At 47.1% G+C, this 16458-nt stretch overlaps 6 protein-coding genes across 6 annotated transcripts; 2 read left to right on the forward strand and 4 right to left on the reverse strand.

Annotated features, from left to right (window-relative positions):
• Positions 1-16: 16 nt before the first annotated feature.
• N7509_005495 (uncharacterized protein) lies at positions 17-751 on the forward strand (the record flags this gene model as incomplete). Its single annotated transcript, XM_056630132.1, has 1 exon — positions 17-751. One exon carries the CDS (start codon positions 17-19, stop codon positions 749-751), a length of 735 nt encoding a protein of 244 aa, XP_056489434.1.
• Positions 752-3362: 2611 nt separating this feature from the next.
• N7509_005496 (uncharacterized protein) lies at positions 3363-3988 on the reverse strand (the record flags this gene model as incomplete). The annotated part of the gene is made up of 2 exons (XM_056630133.1): positions 3363-3903; positions 3966-3988. The coding sequence occupies 2 exons, from the start codon at positions 3986-3988 to the stop codon at positions 3363-3365; spliced, it is 564 nt and encodes a 187-aa protein (XP_056489435.1).
• Positions 3989-6039: 2051 nt separating this feature from the next.
• Positions 6040-10369, reverse strand: N7509_005497 (putative SNF2 family helicase; the record flags this gene model as incomplete). The annotated part of the gene is made up of 12 exons (XM_056630134.1): positions 6040-6312; positions 6374-6550; positions 6600-7567; positions 7710-7908; positions 7975-8062; positions 8134-8233; positions 8295-8452; positions 8508-8627; positions 8676-8848; positions 8910-8930; positions 8987-9854; positions 9903-10369. 12 exons carry the CDS (start codon positions 10367-10369, stop codon positions 6040-6042), a joined length of 3612 nt encoding a protein of 1203 aa, XP_056489436.1.
• A 740-nt stretch (positions 10370-11109) lies between these two features.
• Positions 11110-12548, reverse strand: N7509_005498 (uncharacterized protein; the record flags this gene model as incomplete). Its single annotated transcript, XM_056630135.1, has 7 exons — positions 11110-11326; positions 11382-11536; positions 11584-11739; positions 11797-11919; positions 11974-12123; positions 12186-12332; positions 12405-12548. The coding sequence occupies 7 exons, from the start codon at positions 12546-12548 to the stop codon at positions 11110-11112; spliced, it is 1092 nt and encodes a 363-aa protein (XP_056489437.1).
• A 281-nt stretch (positions 12549-12829) lies between these two features.
• Positions 12830-15615, forward strand: vp16 (tethering complex subunit VPS16; the record flags this gene model as incomplete). Its single annotated transcript, XM_056630136.1, has 6 exons — positions 12830-12974; positions 13036-13142; positions 13200-13328; positions 13396-13889; positions 13939-15304; positions 15367-15615. The coding sequence occupies 6 exons, from the start codon at positions 12830-12832 to the stop codon at positions 15613-15615; spliced, it is 2490 nt and encodes an 829-aa protein (XP_056489438.1).
• A 41-nt stretch (positions 15616-15656) lies between these two features.
• Positions 15657-16283, reverse strand: N7509_005500 (Alb1 domain-containing protein; the record flags this gene model as incomplete). Its single annotated transcript, XM_056630137.1, has 3 exons — positions 15657-15857; positions 15925-16208; positions 16268-16283. The coding sequence occupies 3 exons, from the start codon at positions 16281-16283 to the stop codon at positions 15657-15659; spliced, it is 501 nt and encodes a 166-aa protein (XP_056489439.1).
• Positions 16284-16458: the final 175 nt, after the last annotated feature.

Here is a 16458-nt window from a genome sequence, read left to right on the forward strand (position 1 = left end):
AGGTGGAAAACAGACAATGACACCACACGCAACTCCAGTGACCCCAGAGTCCGACGCCTCAGCTCCTCCCGCAAATGCAGGCAGTCCTAGTCCAGAGGCTCATCAACCGCACATGAACTTATCCTCTACCCCAAGTCGCAGCAGATTCCGTGCTTGGGACCTTAATTCTCCGCCAAGATTCGTCATCTGGGAAGATTCCCCCCAACGAGGCTCGCAGATTTGCCCAACTGGCCATGTTTTCGAATCCATCAGAAGCGACGACAAAGAAAACGTGTATACCACCGTCATGGACTACGATACAGAACCAGAATCAGAAAGTCAGACTGTTGGCACGGACGAGATGAGGCTGCCAGCCGGTCCTCGCGACGTCCTCGGGATGCCCATCACTTCCATTTTTGGGCCTACTCTCTTGCAACATTCTCAGGGGACCGATGCCACGCCTTCTGCCCAGCCGACTCCTGTCGAGAACAATGCTCGACTCACGATGCAAGTTGCACTGCGCGAGGAGGACGAAATGGACATGGAGTGGAATGATGGTCCGTCGCCTCACGAGGGCGAGGAACTTGCCCGAGTGAACGATACAATTAATCGGGGCGCGGAGCAAAGATGGCAATACGAGCGAGGTTCTCCCGTGCGTGATCACAATGTACAGAGGCAAAGAAGACACTTCCTTGAGGTTCGACGTACCGCTCATTCTCGGCGGCACCAGGACCGTCGTCGTCGTTTCACTGGGGCGGGCAGCCCCCGATGAAGGACTGTCCTCGATGAAAATGACGGAGGCTCCATGGCTGCCCTTGCGTTCCAATATGTGATGTTGATACTAGTTAGCGCACCCTAGTGTGATTATGATGATGGCCTTGATGATAATGATAACGAATTTCATTCTCGCAAATATTGCCCTAGGATTCTGTGAGAATAATACCAGTAGTACCTAGGGCAATGCATGTATCCATGGCCTCCATAGCTTCAATCGGTCCGGTGTTTCTAGCAGCCCTGGAGTGTTTCAAAATCACCAAGACGCTGCTACCGAAGCCATTCTTCCCATACGAATTTCTTGATCCCAGCAATTCAATGTAGCTCTAATTACCTAACTAGCTATGAAACTGGGTAGGAAACTGTCAACTACTAAGTAGTATAATACTAGTGTTTATATCTCCAATCTCGCTAGTGGCTATACAGGCCCATCACTGGCATCTTAGCGTTAATTACTACCCACTACCCCGGAAGCAAAGAGATATCAGCATAGTAGAGGGTAAAAAGAACCCCGGGCCGCTCAGGTGCATTCAAAAGACCTTGATGAGATAAACAATACATGAGAAAGAACGAGCAAGCAAGCAAGCAATTCCCGATAACCCTTGAAGAAATGATGCGTTGATTACGACTCTAGGAACTCGAACCTTGGAATCACATGATCTTGGCGAGAGTATATGTACTGGCTGCTCCTTCAACTTGAACTTCTTCCTGAGTAGTTCAAATTCATCTTCTTTCTTCTTCCTCTTCCCTTACTAAGCTTAGGTACTATGTCGGAAAATACCCTGTCTCCATCCGCCGTTCAAGATTCGGATTCGGAGTTTCTCATCACGACATCAGCCGACAAGTTCAAGACCGTATATGATTTTGTACAGCATGTGTATTCTGTCGTTGCAGAGGTGAAATAACATCGAGTTTTTCTGTTCGCTGAAGTTCCCGAATCATGGGGTAGAGCTGCTTTCGAGGCGATTGATGAATTTCTTCCTTGCCGGTATGTTAACAGAGCTATCTGATGATCGGGGGGGCTTTTATTTATTCAAGTTCTTCCAGGCAAACTCTGGATCCCTACAATCGTACCTTGCAAATCAAAGTCAAGCCAGAGTATTTGCACGAAATCGCTTATCAGTTCATCCCCCTGATGATCGGGCAGTGGCGCTATGTTGACCAAATTCTCACTCAATCGGAGCGCGACCTGCTAATGAGTTCGGGCAGTGCAAGTCAGTTATCTCATCATTTCCGCCTGAAAGAACTGGGCTGACATAAATGGAATAGCAATTGTTTTCAATTCTGGATTATACAAAGGTTGGCAAAAAGCTCCTGACTACTCCATCATGGTGGATGGGCATCGTTTTCCAATCTTCGTAGTAGAATCTGGATGGTTTGAGAGTAACACCAAACTTTTTGACGACGATATCAATAAGCTTTTGGTTGGGGGAACGGAGCAATCGATCTTGTAGCTCTTTTGAAATGGCGGAAGCTATCAGATAACCGCGTCTCCGGAACTATCGAACTATACAAACGAGACAATGCCAACATAGCTCGACTAATACAGCAAGAGGTATGTTCAAGACAATTACAACACTCCATAAGCGCACGGTAGTCAGTAGTTTTATATAGGGGTATTTTACAGTGGTATTGCAACAGTTTGGAACCTCCTATTGCCCACCATTTTTGGCTGTCTTCCATTAGTCAGGTGGAGACCAGGCTGGTCAACAAAGGCTTGGAAACATTTGCGGTGCCTGTTAAAAACCGCTATACGAGTACATATGCAACTAGTACTGACAACCGTGCGCTTATGGAGCGCCTCGGCCACAGAGAATATTTTTGATTAATGGGTTACATACTAATCCCTCAAATCTCTGGACTATGTTCCCACGCCAGAGCCCTGCAACCAACCAAATGATTGGGATCAAACGTCGTGACTTGTTTGGCTCGGCTTTGAGGCAAGGGAGAAATGGGAATGATGTGATGAACCTGGACCTTGAGCTCTTGCGAGATAAGTGCATAATATCGCTTACTAGAATGGGTCTTGTCCCCGCATAGTTCACAATGAGGCCGTCCGGGATTACTTGCTAGTTCGTTCTCCTTTCTAGACACGTCTTGTCCGTCCTTGACTATATAGAAAATTTAAAGAACCCAGCAACCGAACTAAATCTATGAATGAAAAGTGGTTCCAAGTTAAAAAATATTGATGCTACATAGCACAGCTCAGCACGCGGTCCCCTTCAAGTGAAATACTGAAGTTGAGAGATTCTTCTAGAGATTCATTTCCGTCAGGCAGATCGGATGTATCGACATCCAAAACGTATAGATTCACACCTTGTGCCTTGTTTCTCTGCGATTATCCGCTTTCATTAAGCACCCCAAGACCAAGACAAAGGCCATAGCAACGCCATTACAACAACAAGTGGCAATGAGGGCGGGAATGCACTTGGTGCGTATTTCACGCGGAAGGTGATGGCCGATAGGATGCCGGCAAATTTCAAGTCCCACCAAGAGGTCGGTAGTAGCGGCATGACTATTCTCATTTAGGTTGTTGTTGTTGTGCCATGACTGCACAAGACATGAAGGGATGTAAGAGCCAGCAGCCATGAGAGATAAGATCCACAGTTTTACGATCCTTGCAATTCGGATCGCATTCCCGTTTTATCTGCCATTTCAGCAGCCACAAGGCCCCCATCCAACTCCGAAGGACGTGTTGGCACCCGCGCAGTTTGCTGGTTTATGCCCAGCTGGGAGCTAGCTAGTAGTCGTCGCCTTGAGATTTCGCAATATATCAAAAGTGCTGTGGATATCAGGAGAGGTATGCCCAGACCAGCTCCGAGACCAGCTCCGAGTGCAACTGTAGACGGATGAGATGAAGACGATTCTGGGCATGTCGTCGCTGACGCCGTTACTGTCGCAGTTGAATCAGTCGCAGCCGTTGTACACGCGGTCGTATTGCCAGATCCCATATCTTCGCACGTCGAGGCGCCATTCTGAGCTGAAGTAACGTTTCCTCCTGCGGTCCATATCCACGAGCCCATAGCATCTTCGCCGCAGGCCGTTTCCGCGTCTGCTCGGGTACTACATGTCATGTTCTTCCAGTTACCATTGCTGGGGCATTGGAAGAGGTTCGCGTATTTATCTTGGATTTCTGTGGACACGAAATAACTCGATCAGCGATGAGCTCAACAAGATAGAGCACAAGCTCATGGGGTAAAGCGCAAACATACCACTGTAGCATGCCCGGGGGCATTCTGCTATCGGCCAGGACTTGTCTGCACAGCTACCGCGATATATGACTCCCAGATCAGCTCCAAAACAAAGTCCATTCGAAAGACACGCCTGGTTTTTACCGCAACATGCCTTGCTGTTAGGGCAAGGCATCATGCTGGCTGCGGTCGAGCCATCTGGATAGTAACAGGTGTCTGCATCAGCATAACTCGGCACTATATATATAAGCAGCCACAAGAAAGATAATTTCCCCAATCGGAATCGATTGGGTGAATACATTGAACTGAGATTCATGGCTTGAGGAGGAGGGGAGCCTCAGTCGATTGCCCCCGAATCCACGACGCGCCCTAACATGCGCTAAATCACGAGACCCTGACCTTGAGTCTCCACGGACGGGTTGGATTTGGGGGCGAAAGTATATGATTAAATGTGGAGCACGCAGGGACTAAAGTAGATAGTCCAATGTTATCAGAGTGGAGCTCCTGAGCCGAATGTGATTGAAGTACATATTCTGTAGGAATCTGAAAATGGGCGAGCGGTTGTTTGACATGCACGGCCTGGTGCAATTATCGGTCCTGTAGCCGGACTTGCACAGGCAGCTCCATGGCTGGCAGACTAAGTTACGAGAGATTATAGCACGGGTATTTCCAAATGGTATACTAAAGCCAAAGATTAAGAACTTCTTTATGTTTTTCTTTGGTCTCCGGAAATTTCTTATTTTTGTTTAGAATTTCATCTTCTTCGTGAGCATTGGGGAGACAGCCATTCTTCTGCCGTTGGAGATGGCGTCGTTCTTTGGCTTCATTATCATGCCTCATATTCAGATGTTTGTCCGGTTTGGGGTCTAGTAGTCGACTTTTTGATAAGGATTGGACTTTGGCACAGACAAGTTGAGGTGGGATGTGCATTTGATGGAATGTGGAAGGGGAATCTGGGCCGCTTTTTATATTGAGAAATTACAACCGTACTCAAGACATGATAGAGAAATCACCACTTTTAATCATGTCATCCCAAAACGAGAAAGAATGAACAAAGACAGTACTCTCATTCCCATTTTCGATATGGTGGGTAGAAATGGCGCAGGCCTTTTTTCTTAAACGGATACATTCAGCTTACAAGCATGAGCGCGCTAGTTGTCACGGAATAAATGACCTGTTAGGCCGTACCGATTTGGGAATAGCCTTAATTGGACATGGCTCACAATCGGGTAACTACCGAGGTAAGCATCGAATGATGACTGAGCAGCCCTGAGTGATGACTGAGTCTGAGCCCATGCTGACGTCTACTTACTGAGCCTGAGCCTGAACGCCCTTGCAAAAGCGGCGGCAGCCAAGAAAAGAAAGCCCCCTATGGCAGAGATTATCTGTATAGCTGAATATACAACTACTGACCACCCTGCGCTTATGGAGCACCGTAGCCGCAGGCGAGATATTCGGTTAATGGGTTACATGCTAGTTCGTTAACTTTCCAGACTATTTTCCCACGGCCGAACCTTGCAACAAATGTGATTTGGTTCAGACGTCGTTCGGCTTTGGTGAAAGAGAGAAATGGGAATGATATTATGAGCCTGGGCCTTGAGATCTTGCGAGATGAGTGCACAATATCGCTTACTGAAATGGGTCTTGTTCCTGTGTAGTTCACAATGAGGTCACCCGTAATTACTTGCCTGTTCGCTCTCCTTTCTAGGTAGTTTCTCTTTCTAGGTAGTTTCTGACCTTGGCTATATAGAAAATTCAAAGAACGCAGAAACCAAACTAAATGAACCTGAATATTTGGAATAGCACAGCTTTAAAAAAGCAGAAAATGTCAAATAATGCAGTAAGTAACTAAACTAAATAAATGTCCGAAAACCCTCCGCCCTTCATGATCAATTTTTGTCCAGCATGATGAAAATTCAAATAAATCCACGAATGAACCATGCAAACTAACTCGCAATGCCAGCAGATAAATCAACGAATAAATAATTCAAACCCATTCTGAGTGCGAAGCGCCAGAGAAAAAAAATGACATAAGGCGAAGAAAGAAAAGGAAATATGAAGATCAAAACTTGCTGAAAATGTCTGCAATTTGCCCTCAATCCACAATAATGGGCGTTTCCTTCTTTCCAGGCTGACGGGGAATAATCTTGATTCCCCCTCCCTTAACCTGTTGAATTTCCCCGAACCACTCAAGGAGCTGTTTATCCGTATCACGGCCGGCGAGAACCTCTGGGCTAATGACTTCTTGGATCTTCCTGCTCTTGTCCTTCTGCATAGCAAGAAGCTTGTCATCAATCGTACCCCCTGCGACAAGCTTGACGAACTGCACCTCACGCTTTTGGCCAATCCGGAATAGTCGACAGAGTGCCTAATGCTTGGTTAGAAGGAGTATGGTATCAAAAGAAAAGCAAAGCTTTTTTTTTACTTGCCTGTTCCTCTACAGCCTCGTTCCACCATAAATCGACGAGAATGCATTTGTTGGCAGCAGACAAATCAAGACCGACTCCACCAGTTCTCAGCGACGCAATCATGATTTTTATATCGGTATTTTGACGGAAACGGGTGATGTTCTCATTTCGCACTGGAATCGACATTTTTCCAGTTATCTATTCAAATTAGAAACAGGGCTTACTAAATTTGCGTTGAGTAACTTGCCTTCGTGTAGTACCATCCCTCTTCCTCGCATATTTGTTCCATCAATGTCGTGGTGTCGATGAATATAGAGAACATCACTATTTTGACTTTGTCGTCCTTTTGCATAAAATCTCGAATAAGCTCTCGAGTTTCGGTAAGCTTAGCGCCGGGTGTCTTTTGGCCGATGATAGGAATCCAGTCTTCATTGGGGTCATCTGCTTCGGGAGGATCATCTTCTTCGTCATCACTATCGTCGTGAAAGCTCGGATGAAACCTGCCGTATTGAGACTTGAACGCCTTGGAGGATTTGGAGGGCTTTTTAGCTCGCTTGGTACCGTTTCCACCTGTCCTGTGTCTCTGAGTGGTTTGATTTCCCCGCTTTCGCTTCTTTGAAGTAGTAGAAACCGGGGAAGCTGCTTGTTCAGGGTCGATTCTGTCGAAGATATTGTAGGAGGCTGCTTCAGTGATAACCTGCGTGCAACTGTAACATACCAGGGTCTCTGTGTTAGACCCAGCTTCCGTACTTGAGAGAGAATCGAAGCACTCTTCACAGTATAGATGATAACATGAGGTTAAGATGCCTGCCTGAGGTGGGAACTCGCAGTGAGCACAGCGCAGTCGTCTGTGGCGCTCAACCCAGTGTCCTTCTTCACGAAGTTGTTCCAGGAACTTTTCAAAATTAGCAGACAGGATTTTGTAGTTTCCTCTCAGCCTCGGGCCTAGTACGAGAAGTTGATTCTGAGCCCTAATTGGGGCTTTTGGAACGGATTCAGCGTCTGTCATGACCATCAAGGACTCGACAATTTGAGTTGATGCATCGTTTGAGTCTGATGTTGTCAAAGTTTTGAGATTTTTCATCAAATCGCCATCGTGCTTGAGAGCATACCGGACGATGTCCTGGGAAGTGAGTATATGACTGACGAACATGCGCAACTTGAGAAACATCGTCAAGATACATTTCCATTGCGAGGATGGACGATGAGAAAGTTCTTGAAAATCAGTGTATGTTAGAATCAGGATGCTTGCTGAAAAGACTCCTATCTCTTTCGCTACTTAAGTAGGTAAAGAAGTAGCTACCGTGGCTGGTACCCAGGCCAGGAAGGGGGCTGATAGTTCTCGGCTGAAACTCACTGTTGACGTTTTCAATGAACAAATCGGTCACTGCTTTGTAGAGAGATAATTCCGCTTCGCAGAGATTCACTGTTAGATCTTTCTGTGTGATCTTTGGCATTTCCACTAGTGGACGCCCCATGAAACGACTTTCATGCGTCTTCCGATGGAGGATAGAGCGCAAGATATTGATCAAACGCTTTTTTGATCTTGCAAATGACTTTGATAGAAGGAGGAATTAGAAAATGTCTCATTGAAAACTCATAGATAAGATGACTTCACTCACATCGCAGTAACTCCGTTTGAATACCTCAAAGTGAGAGCTGTTCGGGACGCCGAGCAGATTAAAATATGGGAACATCTCCTCGACACAGCTAATTAAACACCATGACACTGTAAGTATGATATTGCGGGGTAAAATGGTAACAAATAGAACCAAACTTACTTGTGTAGAGGAGTCCCGCTGAGAATCCACTTGAAATACCCAGACAGAGCTCGCACAGCCATGGATGTTTGCGAGTCTCGGTTTTTGATGACATGTCCCTCTGTATATATTGGTTAGAGTACAGCTTTTTGTGCGGGTTTCTTCAGGAAAGGCACACTTACCGTCAAGGACGATTCTATACCATTTGATCTTGTGAAATACGCCTTGCTCACGGTCGTAAAATTCAGACCACCATTTATCGATATCCTCGTCCGATTGGAGTTCACTCGGTACCTTCGGATTTGGATACGATTTGCGGATGTTCTCAAATGTGGCGAGCCTAGGATAGAGTTAGTAGTAAAGATTTATAAATCGAGCCGTGGACCAGATCTTACACCACATCAAATGCAAGAATGCCGTCGGGGTTAAATTCAAAGGCAGAGCTTGATCGCTTGTCCCACTTGTAGACGGTACCAAAAACACCAGGATCGAAATGGAGTTTCATTTGTTGCATCCTAGACAGGGTCAGTATATCTAATTGAATTATAAATGGAAGCTCTTACCAGTGATCAACGAGCTGTGAGGGAACAACGATCAAGGTGGGAGGCCTTCGCTCCTCTCTTTCCAGGCGTCTGCCGTCCAGGATATTTGCAAGTGCCGTGACGGTTTTGCCCAACCCCATCACATCACAAAGCAAACCACCATATGGCGGCGTAGTTGATATTTCTCGATCACGCTAAATTGGATAGCAAATATATTAGTAATTGATGAATAGGGAGACGAAGATCAAAACCTACCATCCAACCCACAGCCAAAACCTAATATTTAGAGTTAGCTTTAATTACTGAAATGATCATAAACTAGACTTTCATACCTGGTGGTGGAAAAGACTTGTTTTCAGGCCTTTAACCTTCCAAAGTCCCTGCTGATCACTTTTAGGCTTGTGGTTGAACTGCCTGATTGCCTCGTTGATTCTCTGTTTGTCTGATCGAGCTTCGGCTTGTTGTTCGGTAGGGATGCTCGCGACCATTTCTTGAAGGGCAACCTTTCGCACATGACTAGAGAATCCTGGGACTGCGGGCAATTCTGAGTTTATCTCAGAAATTCTGACAATGTCACTATGGACAAAAATACTCCGAAGCTCATGATCCGAGAGCCTAGTCGTCTTTGTCTGAGGCTGCCGCCATTTCTGGGGAGATCCGGTGCCAAGTTTGACGCCATCTGACTTCTGCTTCTTGTCTGTGAGAATCTTGCGACGCCCTATTCCTTTTGCGGTCTCCTGTTCCTTCCGGGAGAGTTTGGAGGTTACTACTTTCGGGGATTTCTTTTTCGATTTGGAAGCCGGATCTTGAACAGTCGCCTCTTCGACATTTTCCAACACAGCTTCATGGTGAGTGTCAGCGTCTTCAAGTTCGAGCTCTTGACCCATGGATTGGTCTTTTTCAATGTCGGGATCAAGTGGCTCCTCGGCGAGTTCTGCTAGTTTACAGAACAGCAAATTATCGTCATCGTCGTCGTCGAAATCGTTCTGACCAGCATAGTGTTCAAGTTCGAGGCTATGGCTATGAGAACCGTGCTCACGATCCCCAAAGCCTTCCGAGAGCATATCCACATCACTGGAAGAGCTGCTTTGAAGTGTCAATTGACGTTTTTGTTTTTCATTTCGGGCTCTCAAAAATTGAACTTGGTCCTCTGCTGAGAGGCACTCGAGGAATTCAAAGGGTAGCTCGGGATTCTCTGGACTATAAGAGGTTAGATCAGGAAATCGAAACAATCTCATTTATACTTACCTGTGGATACTAGCTGTCTTCTCACTGGAACTCTCCTTAGATTGAATGTCATCATCAGAAATCTGGATGTTCCATGGACTCGAAGAAAGTTGAGTGTGGAGATCTTCAGCCAGCGACAATGATCGACTAATTTCTTTTTCGAGGGGTAAACTTTCAGGTAGTGGACTTTTGGGAGGTAGGCCTCTGGGAAGTGGACTTTTGGGGGGCTGAGATAATCTGCGTTGGGGTTTCGGCGTGATTTGATCTTGGACGGCTGTTCGGTCATTTCCTTGACGAGTGCTGAGCTCATCACAGGACCTGCCACTGAGTAGATTGGACGCCTGCTGAATTAGCTGTCGACCTTGCCTCGACATAGTCTTAGTCGGAAGGTGCGATTCTGCATCATGATTGCTTATCTCAAGTAAACATTTGTCGAGATGATTCTGACACAAGCGGAAGGCCAGAGTCAGAAACTGATGAGAAACCATGGTGGAGAATATGGAAGGTAAGGTATAATGAAGGCTTCGGTGGGAATTCTGCGAGTCAGAGAGACAATTTGGTTAGTTTGAGATCAGTATTGAGGTTGATATGTCTGATGAGATATGTGTTGTGAGAACAAACCTTTCGATTAATGAAAGAGTTGAGAAGATGAAGAGCATAGTAGATGCGAAGATAAAAAGAGAGGAAGAGGTGATAGATGAAGAGATGGAGAGGAAGATAGGGGGGAGATGAGGAGGTGGAGGGAGGAAGAGAGGGAAGGCGAGGAGAGGTAGTATCTGGGCAGATAAATAGAGGGATGGAGAGATTTGTTGGTGTTAGAAATAATGAGGGGATTTGAGAAAGGACATACTGTTGATAAGGTAGATTGTGCCACCCAGGAACACAGAAGTAGCTAGTAGCAAGACCCAAGAGAGAAGGAGGGAGATGGTAAGAGCGAAAGTAAAGAGGAAGAGGGAGGTGAAGGAGGCAGTAGAGGATAAATAGAAGATAGAATAGAGGAGCGAGTAGAGGGTGAGTAGAGGAGTAAGTAAAGGGATATGTAGAGGAATAAGTGAGTAGAGAAGTATGTAGAGAAAAGTGTGACTTTGGAACATAGATATAAATGATTGAAATAAATTCAGGCTATGAACCAATGGATTATATGAACGGAAGACATTTCTGGACTGACAAACTGAGAAACTTTTCTAATTGACTCGCCAATGGGGTATAAAAATTCACAACGCAATGATCATATCGGCGGCTCTAAGGCCAGGACGCCGTCCAAGATGGAGTCTGGAGTCACATCCATCAGGACATGAGAGACCGCCCCCAGATCACTTCCGTATTGGAGACTGCGGTCGTCATCTGGGTTTGCAACAATCATTCGGTGGCGGAAGACCTTTCTCGCGGCCAGTGCCACAATTGATGGCGTAAGGTAATCGATACCGTGGACTGGAGCCAGGAATCTGGATTTCACAGTCAATAAGCAATATCCCGGACGAAATGGCAGACATAACTTACTGTGCGAACCGAGCAAATTGATTATTTGCCTTCGCAGAGACGCCGCCGGCAACAGCACGGCTGAGACGCAGAAAGACAACGATATCCTGGACATATCGAACTACCTCCGCGCTTGTGGTTACTGATTCACTCGCCTCTCGGAGACACTCGATTTGCTTCAGGTCGTTAGCAACATAAAACGAAACAGGGAAGGAATTATTACTGTAGCATCGATTTTGGCACGTTTCCTTTTGGCCAATTTGGTATTGTGAACAACAGAAGACGCGGAGAGTTGGCCGTCTGAGAACCATTCACTTTCTTCCAGAAATACGAATCCGTCTTCAGGGGCATGGAAATGTGATACCAAGAGATGTTCGGTCTGTGATCTCAAATTAAAACGAGACTAGGAAATTGGCTCGATGGAGAGAAGGCTCACGAGATGTGTCTGTAGAGCAGGCTTGAGCTGATCAGATTCTCGGACTACCAGTGGAATGAATAGGAAGCTTTCTGGTGCACTGAGAGTTCCCATCTCGGTGACCAACTTCCTTGTCCGCATCAACTGTAGATTCCATCAGCATAGCCCCGTTTTCATATTGGGACGAGGCAGTGTTACCTGCAATGCCTGAACCTGGACATCATACTCCACCAGATTGAAATTCTTCGCGATGACCACATTCACCACATTGGTTTCCTCCAAGGGAGTGTTTGGGATTGGGGATTTGCTTCGATCCCGACGGCCCATATATGAGGAGAGATTACTGGACTGTGACACGTTAGCACAAAGCTATGCACAAAGTCCGGAAGAAGGATTCGTGGGAAGCACACCGATTCTGTTTTCATTCGAAAGTATGATGGCCTCTCTTGATTTCTGCGCGCATCTGGGGTGAGAATATCATTGTGAAGCTCCCCAATGGAGGTTGTGGGGGTACAGTCAACAATGCAGAATGACAGTTCAAATGTGTTGGAAGCTATCTGAAGAGTACGTCAGTCATTGGTGCCAAAGGAATAACAAGAAACCGATGAATCAGGGAGTGAGAGGTGTACTAAAACCAACTCTTTTGCGAGATCGTTGAGACAATTGCCCGTGGTCTCAATCAAGCAATGCTCGCGACTCGCTAGGCACAGAAAGAGCGCCACTTCCAGATCAGAGAGCTGTCTGGCAATCTCTTCCAGGTTGTGATCATCCATTTCCCAACTCCATGAAGGTTCTGAAGGCTCCTGGTGAAATGCGATGACGGCAATGATGAGTGGAGGGGAACAGACGGACAGTTGACGTTGGCCTTGTTGCCTTGTTGCCTTACCGCCTCAACACCTGATATTTGGGGCCACAAACAGCTACCACTTTTGGACTAGCGCATCCAACCACCTTGGCCGAGTTCCGCCTGGCCCTCCGTCGCCAACGTCAACACGGGGGGCATGGATTGAGGGTCTGTTCAAAGGCCATCGTCTGTGATACATACCAGCCAGAAATGGCTCCTTCAAATCCCTTAGCCAACTGGGAAAAACTCGGCGACAGTTTCTATCGCAAAATTCCGATCTACGATGCCGTGTTCGATGAAGAGGTCGAACTAGAGAACTACATCGTTGCAGGCGCTCCGTATGGAGGAGCGATAGGTACGACTCAAGCAGGTCTCATTATTAGTGGTGGGACTAGCTAATGACAACTTTGACACAGCGCTCTATCGTGATGATAACAAGCCTTTCAGGTTACGCGACTCGCAAGCATTGCGGTCGGGTATCGACATTTACTCATGCTCAGGCAAACTTATCAATCAAATTAATGTACTTGTGTCTATTATTTCTGTTTTTCAAACTTAACGGAAACTAATTACTTCTCAGTGGGACCAAACAACAATTCGAGGACTTGGATGGTCCGACAAAGAGGAACTCCTCGTTGTTGCCGAAGATGGCACGGTCCGTCGTTACTTTGGGCTAGATGGCGAGTTCACATCTTTCTCGCTGGGCAACGTGAGTCCATTTCCAAAAATTATACCCCTGTTTTCATCAGGAATTGCAAATCGCTGACGATATGCAGGGCGCAGAGGAATACGGGGTGCGGAGCTGCCAATTCTGGGCCTCCGGTCTGGTGGCTTTGCTGTCTAATAATCAGCTAATCTCTGTCTCAAAATACGACGAGCCACGCCCTCGACTTCTCGCCGCCTGTCCGGAGGGCGAGGTCTCGTCTTGGGCGTTAACCCCACCCGCGCATACGCTTTCGCGCTCAGTCGAGGTTCTGCTGGCCGTTGATAAAACAGTCTATCTCGTCGATTCAAACGAAGCAGAAGATAAGATACTGCAGGATGGGCCATTCAAACATATCAGCGTCTCTCCGTCGGGACGTTTTGTGGCACTTTTCACTGGCGAAGGGAAACTGTGGGTCGTCAGCGTCGACTTCCAGAACAAACTCTGCGAGTACGACTCCAAGTCTCGAGTTGTTCCCAGCTCTATGGATTGGTGTGGGGACGATGCCGTGGTTCTTGCCTGGGAAGATGAGATCCATCTGGTTGGCCCCAGTGGAGCCGCATCCAAGTCAGTAAACATACCCTCGATCTTCTAGTACATTATTAACGGCCATTAGGTTCTATTATGATGCCCGGGTCCATGTCATACCAGAATTCGATGGTGTTCGCTTAATAACGAACGACACGTGTGAATTCTTACAAAAAGTCACAGATGTGACGGAGAAGATCTTCAAGCTAGGCTCTTCTACTCCAGCATCAGTGCTTCTCGATTCTGTTGAGCAACTAGAGAAGATGTCACCAAAGGCCGATGAACACATACAGGGCATCAAATCAGACCTCCCTGATGCGGTAGATACCTGCATCAAGGCAGCGGGCCATGAGTTTGATGTACATTGGCAGAAACGTCTCTTAAAGGCTGCTTCGTTTGGGAAGTCAGATCTCGTGCTTTATAACAGTGATGAATTTGTCGCAATGACCGAAAAGCTTCGAGTTCTGATCGCCGTCCGGGATTTCAAAGTCGGCTTACCACTCTCATACGAGCAATATTTACGCTTGACCCCCGAAGGCCTCATCGAACGACTCATAAGCCGCCATGAATACTTGCTAGCAATTCGTGTCTCCGAATATCTCGAGATACCCGCAGATCGAATCTATGTTCACTGGGCGAGCCAAAAGGTCCGGGTCTCCACGGTTGATGACGAGGCCGTATGCAAACTCATTGTCCAAAGACTGGAAGGAAAGCCGGGAATCTCTTTCGAAACAATCGCACAAACCGCCTACGACGAAGGACGAACATACTTGGCTACTAAGCTCCTTGACCACGAACCTCGTGCTGGCAAGCAGGTGCCCCTGCTATTGAACATGGAAGAGGATGAGGTGGCACTGGATAAGGCGATTGAAAGTGGCGACGACGACCTGGTAAACTACGTTCTCTTGCACTTGAAGAGTAAGCTACCTCTCGCCAGCTTTTTCCGCACAATCAACAGCCGCCCTATGGCATCTGCATTGGTTGAGACTGCTGCCCGAGGTGAAGATACAGAACTTCTCAAGGATCTTTTCTACCAAGATGATCGACCTGTCGATGGCTCGAATGTCTTGCTGTCGGAAGCTCTACGAGAAATTGAGCCAGAGCGCAAAACTGAGAAACTTCATCTGGCAGCACGTTTACTATCCGACTCAAAGGATCCAACGGTGGTACTACAGCAGAAACTTGTCTCCGAGGCCTCGCAACTCTTAAAGGCTCAACAAGCTTTGGACAAAGACCTTGCAGACCGCGCTGAGTTCCTCGGTCTCAGTCTGAATGAGACGATATTTAGACTATTCCGAGCGGGCTACGGGAAACGAGCGCATAAGATGCAGTCCGAATTCAAGATGCCAGAAAAAACCTACTGGTGGGTACGATTAAGAGCGCTGGTCGCAAAGAGGGATTGGGGCGAACTGGAAGAAATCGCAAAGGCTAAGAAGTCCCCAATTGGGTGGGAGGTAAGATATCATTGGCATGCAAGTCGTGGCTATTTGACAATATACTAATATGAAAGCTGCAGCCCTTTTATAACGAGGTTCTTGGTGCAGGAAACACGAAGTTGGCATCCGCGTTTGTCCCGAAATGCACAACTCTAAAGCCTGCCGAGCGGATTGAAATGTGGGTGAAGTGTGGAATGATCATTAAGGCAGGAGAAGAGGCACAAAAGGCCAAGGACCTGGGTACCCTTGAAGCCCTTCGAACCAAAGCTTCTGGGCCGGCGTCCGCAGAGATCGAACGTATGATCAACCAACTCAAGCCAAGGAAGTAATGGGTAAGAGCGTCGACATTATTTGGGGCGGCATATCATGTTCAAGTGATTTCATCATCTTCGTCAACCGGGGCAGGGTCCGCATCCTCCAGCTCCGCTGGAGCTTCAAAGATATTTGCCCTAGGCTTTTGCTGCGGCTTGTCCTCGGCCATGGCATCGTCCTCGTCATCTTCGTCGTCTTCGTCGTCTTGTTGGAGAGCTGCAAATGCGGATGCAGTGCGGTTGGTATCCTCCCACTCAGACTAGAATATTCTGTCAGTCGCCGCGGATCGTTGATAGAATAGTGTGTCAATATTAGGAGAATCATACACTTCTTGTTTTGATGGCCTTCGCTTTAACAATGCTTTTGGATCTCTTGAGAAGCAACTGGTCAGAGACGGCCTCGGCTCTCTCCAGTCCCTTCTGCTGTCTCAAACGCTGTGCCCTTGTAATCTTGCTGTTGTTTTTCTTCTTTTTCGAAACGCCGATATTTGCACGATCGGCCAAGAGGGAAGGTCGCGAAGTAGTGGGGGAATCTGCTCGTGGTAAAGCGGCTATGGACTTGTCCTCGGGGGTGGCAGCGCGCCTCGCCGCGCGGGTGTTTTGACCAGCAGCTAGAGGAGTGTTAGAAATATTTTACAAAAAGAGGAGATAGGAAAGGTATGCGACTCACGTCTGCTTTTCGCCATGATGGGTTGTGTTTTGAAAAGATCAAGTCTCTCCCACTCAGTCAAAAATGTGTGTGGAGAACCACTATCGATAAAAAAAAAGTTTACGGAGGGCGCGATCGACCCAAAGCGCAGCCCCGGACCAAAATATACATTGAGCAACCCGGGAATACTCCGACAAAGCATTTAACTCAAC

This window comes from Penicillium cosmopolitanum (genome assembly GCF_028827165.1).
Source record: "Penicillium cosmopolitanum strain IBT 29677 chromosome Unknown utg000006l:49.0-5199605.0:1.0-5204138.0, whole genome shotgun sequence".
In the NCBI taxonomy this organism is placed as follows: Eukaryota; Fungi; Ascomycota; class Eurotiomycetes; order Eurotiales; family Aspergillaceae; genus Penicillium; species Penicillium cosmopolitanum.